General features: G+C 52.2%; 1 protein-coding gene across 1 annotated transcript; it reads right to left on the minus strand.

Annotated features, from left to right (window-relative positions):
- Positions 1 to 2,598: 2,598 nt before the first annotated feature.
- LOC136787283 (olfactory receptor 14C36-like) lies at positions 2,599 to 4,213 on the minus strand. The gene has a single exon (XM_066984435.1). It carries the CDS (start codon positions 4,211 to 4,213, stop codon positions 3,281 to 3,283), a length of 933 nt encoding a protein of 310 aa, XP_066840536.1. The 3' UTR covers positions 2,599 to 3,280.
- Positions 4,214 to 5,322: the final 1,109 nt, after the last annotated feature.

Genomic DNA, 5,322 nt, shown 5'->3' on the forward strand with positions numbered 1-5,322 from the left:
CCAGGGTCAGTCCCCTGCAGGGACAGAAACTGGCCCTTGTCCTGGTGGCTTTTCATGGCCTTCCTGTCAACACATGCTCTTCTCATCCTTGAACTCTTTTACTGAATACATAGGCCTAGGAGAACTTTTTGGTACAGACTAATACAGAGAAAACATTGAGTCCCTCAGCCCCGTCTCTGTCTTCTGCTATGACGTGGCTATGAGACATGGATTTGCTATCAGGTATTTTCCTCTGACAATCTCAGCAGTCTCCATGACAGGACAAGACATGAGAATACATGACATTCCACACAGGAAAACACTTTTACTGTGAGCAATACCAAGCACTGGATCATGTTTCCTAAAAAGTACCAGAGTCCCCATCACTGGAGATACCCAAAGAACAGCTGGAAATGGGCCTGGGCTGCCTGGTTTAGGTGTCCATGATTGGCTAGTGGGGTGGGCTAGATGGGCTTTGGACGTTCCCTCCAGTCTCAGTGAACCTATCACTCTGCAATGCTTGTCAGTGTTTCTGAGAACTCCTTGGCAGTATCTCCAAACCAGCTGGACACCGGGTGCTCATGGGGCAGAGCCTTCTTTTGAGGATGAATTCGTTCACGATGTAACCCCAAGGACAAAGTTGAGCAGGGATTACAAATGCCAGCAATACCTCGACTCACAGAGAGGGAGTGCCTGCCAGGGCAAAATGGGGCAGCCCCAAGGGCCACCAGGGCTTTTCCTCCGCATTGCAGCTGGGCTCTTCATCCCACAAGCACTGCTGTACCTGAAGAGAAATTATGAGAAACAAGAGTCACAGAACATGAAACAGAAAACGACTACCTGCTGGTTCCTTTATTTGGTTATCTACCAAGACCTTATCAGCACCTGTACATGAGGTCTTTGGGTTAAAAAAAAAAAAAAAAAAAAAAAGGTGAGCTTTGACTCAAAACAGAGCACTTTGACCTGAAACACAGCACATCTTTACATTTGCTGAGGGTGCACTCTATTCCATCATCCAGGTCATTGACAAATAAGTTGAACAGGACTGGACCCAGTGTAGATCCCTGGGGGACACTGCTGGCTCCAGGCCTCCAACTAGACTCTGTTCCACTAAACACAATCCTCTGACCTCTGCCATCCAACCAGCTCACAATCCACCTCTCTGTCCACTCATCCATCCCACACTTCCTGAGCTGGCCTGTGAGGATGTTATGGGAGACAGTGCTGAAAGCCTTGCTGAAGTCAAAGTACACAACATCCACTGCTCTCCCTCACCCACTCAGCTAGTCATTCCATCACAGAAGGCTATCAAGTTGGTGAAGCATGGTTTCCCTTGGTGAACCCATGCTGACTGCTCCTGATCACCTTCTCCTCCACATGCTGGAGATGACCTGCAGGATGAGCTGTTCCATCGCCTTTCCAGGGATGGAGGTGAGGCTGACCGGCCTGTAGTTGCCTGGGGCCTTCTTCTTGCCCTTGTTGAAGACTGGCATGACATGAGCTTTCTTCCAGTCTTCAGGCACTTCTCCTGTTCTCCACGACCTTTCAAAGATGACGGAGAGTGGGCCAGCAGTAACATCTGCCAGCTCCCTCAGCACTCATGGATGTATCCCATCGAGGTCCATGGATTTGTGGGTGTCAAGTTTGCCTAAGAGATCTCTGACCTGATCCTCTTCAACCAAGGGAAAGTCCTCGTTTCTCCAGCTCTCCTCCCTTGTCCCGAAGCTCAGAGATTCCAGAGGGCTGGTCTTAGCAGTGAAGGCTGAAGCAAAGAAGGCATTCAGTAATTCTGCCTTCTGTGTATCCTTTGTCACCAGGGCACCCACCTCGTTAACCAGTGGGCCCATATTTTCCTTTGTCTTCCTTCAGCTCTTGATATATTTGAAAAAGCCCTTTTTGTTGTCCTTGACACCTCTTGCAAGATTTAACTTCAAATAGGCCTTGGACTTCCCTGTCACTTCCCTGCATCCTCAGACAATGTCCCTATATTCTTCCCAAGTGGCTTGTCCCCTTTTCCACATTATGTATGCTTTCTTCTTTCATTTAAGTCACTCCAGGATCTCCTTGATCATCCAAGCAGGTCTCCTGCCCCCTTTGTCTGACTTTTTGCTCACAGGAATACACAGCTCTTGAGCTTGGAGGACTTGGAGGTCAGTGCGCTATTGCTGCCGGTGCACCGTTGTGGCAGCCATCGGCACCTGCTCTTCTTCGGCTCTCAGCAACCCCACAACAGAAGGGTCCTGTGCGAGACCAGGCAAGGTAGACAACTATTTGACGTTCTCTGTATTCAAGGCAGTTATGCCAACAGCCCTCCGGTACCCTTTTCTTTAGTTGTTTACCCTTGGAAAAAGCCAGAAACAGAGTCTGGAGGCATGTCATTAGGGTTGCCCAACGATGTTCACAATACTCAAGAGCTATCATGACTGGCCCCAAAGAAAGAAGGGGAAGGTGCCCTGCCTTGTGCCCTCCACCAAGTGGATTCATGAGTGTCGTACCAGTAGCAGCTCAAATAGTATTTATTGGTGCAGATTTAGGGAAAGCATCACAAGCCCATATTTGCTTTCCTAGTGGTAACTTAGTAGTTTCTTGCACTATGTAGTTGCTTTACAGGTAGGGTTTTGTAGCAATTTGTAATAAAGACATTCATGAAAACGGAGCAACGAGGTGTCTGTGTCCTTGTGTACTATGGAATCCTACCAACCTCCTGTTGCGATCCATGGGCGGGCTGACCCTCAGAGGTCCTGACCATCGTTACTGTGATGCCCTTGGAGTGGTCCTCAGAGCTGCAGGAGCAACCACAGACCTGGGGCTTGGTGACAGCCCTTTGCTGCGGAGAACAGACCCAACCGCAGGGGCTGGACCCTTCAGATGCCCCGGTGCCATGAAACTGGCTTTTTTTCTGCTCAGGTCTGCTGCTCCCTCACACACAGCCAGGCCTGTGGCTCATCTCCCTGTGGAGGAGGAGGAGGCAAAGCGCTGCTGGTGCCCGAGTAAGGGAGAAATACTCCACCTGTAGGAGGGCAGGGCTGGAGGGGAGGTGGCACAGGACAGGCACTGGCCTCTTTCTCCTATTCCCTACCCTAAGAGCATTGAGACCGCAGGTCAGTGTCCGTACTGCTCACAGGTGCCTGCAGCCCTGTATCCTCAGGATCCATCTTCTCTCCTTCTGTACGTAACATTGTTACTTTGCTTCTCACAGTTTGGGGCCAGCATTTGTGGACCTGGTACCTGGCACTGAAAGGCTGTGTCTCACACCGTGTTTTTTTGGTGAGTTTTTCCCATTGCAGCAGCAGAGCAGCAGCTAATTGCTTCTGGAAGACAACTGAAACAGCTTCTTCAGTGCATGCTTGAGCTCCTGGTTCCTCATGCTGTAGATGAGTGGGTTCAGTGCTGGAGGCACCACAGAGTACAGAACTGCCACCACAAAGTCCAGGTATAGGGAGGAGATGGAGGGGGGCTTCACGCCAGCAAACACGATAGTGCTGATAAACAGGGAGACCACAGCCAGGTGAGGGAGGCACGTGGAAAAGGCTTTGTGCAGGCCCTGCTCAGAGGGCATCCTCAGCACGGCCCTAAAGATCTGTATATAGGACACCACAATGAAAACAAAGCAACCAGCACCTAAACAAAAGCTAAATGCAATAAACCCAACTTCCCTGAGGTAGGCATCTGAGCAGGAGAGCTTGAGGATCTGTGGAACTTCACAGAAGAACTGCTCCACAGCATTGCCTTGGCAGAGGGGCAGGGAAAATGTACTGGCCGTGTGCAGGACACCATGGAGAAAGCCACTGGCCCAGGCAGCTGCTGCCATCTGGGCACAAGCTCTGCTGCCCAGGAGGGTCCTGTAGTGCAGGGGCTTGCAGATGGCAACGTAGCGGTCATAGGACATGACAGTGAGAAGAAAAAACTCTGCTGATATCAAGAAGACAAATGCAAACACCTGTGCAGCACATCCTGCATAGGAGATGGCCCTGGTGTCCCAGAGGGAATTGGCCATGGCTTTGGGGAGAGTGGTGGAGATGCAGCCCAGGTCGAGGAGGGCGAGGTTGAGGAGGAAGAAGTACATGGGAGTGTGGAGGCGGTGGTCGCAGGCTACGGCGGTGAGGATGAGGCCATTGCCCAGGAGGGCATCCAGGTAGATGGCCAGGAAGAGCGCGAAGTGCAGGAGCTGTAGCTCCCGCGTGTCTGCGAATGCCAGCAGGAGGAACTCGCTCACAGAGCTGCTGTTGGGCATTTGCTGCCCTTCATCAGGGACACTGCCAAAGAAGAAAAAATATAGAGTGTTAGGGAAAATTGCTCTGAGCTACAGCCATTTGATTCTTCAATGCAGCCTTCACATTGCCTTTCTTTCTAGGGGACCTTTTTGTCTCTCCCTGGCTGGAGCCCTGCTCTGTGCTGGCTGAGTGTCCTGTACACAGCAAATGCCTCTGCCCAGCAGCTCCCGATGGGCCACCTCTGCTCCAGAGCAGTGGTACACAGAGGTGCCAACAGAGCCATGTACTTGGAGGAGGGTTCCAGGGAAGGGGATCCCTCTGTTGAGTGAGGGGTGTTTGGCTGTGTGACTCCATGTGAGTCTTCTCTATTCCCCACCCTGAGAGAGGAAATCAGCTCACAGACCGCCTGTGTCTGGCCGGAGAGAACAGCAAGCATCTCCTCCTGCTTCACCCTCCATGCACAGCATTCCCTGTCAGAATCAGGCACCAGCAGCTGCCACGCTGGGCAAGGGAGAGAAGCAGGCATGGGCAGGCAGGGCGGACCCAACCTGGTGCCGAGGCTGCGGTGTCGGTGAGGTACAACCTGTCCTCACACCCCTGTGCCACCTGGCCGGCACAGGCAGCAGAGGGAAAAGAGTTCTGGAGTCTAAGAAGCGTTTGGAATATGCTCCTTGTCATATGGTAGGAATTTTGGGGTAAGACCTCTGTGGAGCCAGGAGCTGGACTCGATGATCCTTGTGGGTCCCTTCCAACTCGGGATATTCTATGATTCTGTGATTCTATGCCTTCTTCTGTGGAGGAAGGTGGAGGGGGCCTGCAGCAAATGTGCCTACTTACACAGAGATTTAGGGTTCAGACACCCTGTATTCTCAGCTCCACAGATTATACATGCCATGACAGAAGCTGTGCTGGTGAGGAGAGGAGACCAGGGGCTGCTGCAAGGAAGGCGCCTGCACTTCAGGGGATGGCAGGGAGGGAGCAGCTCCCTCTCACTGCCTGCCCATGTCCCTGCTGCCTGCAGCTGTCCCTGCCAGCAGCTCTTTCTCTGTCCCCACGTCTCCTCCTGTCCATGCTCACAGACACCATCCCATCCGCTGTGTGCCCAGCTCTGCCCTGCAGACACCTCCCA

This window comes from Anser cygnoides, chromosome 28 (genome assembly GCF_040182565.1).
Source record: "Anser cygnoides isolate HZ-2024a breed goose chromosome 28, Taihu_goose_T2T_genome, whole genome shotgun sequence".
Classification (NCBI taxonomy): Eukaryota; Metazoa; Chordata; class Aves; order Anseriformes; family Anatidae; genus Anser; species Anser cygnoides.

Excerpts from the sequence above, each read along its gene's own strand:
- LOC136787283 (XM_066984435.1), bottom strand. The coding sequence starts at position 4,213 with ATGCCCAACAGCAGCTCTGTGAGCGAGTTCCTCCTGCTGGCATTCGCA.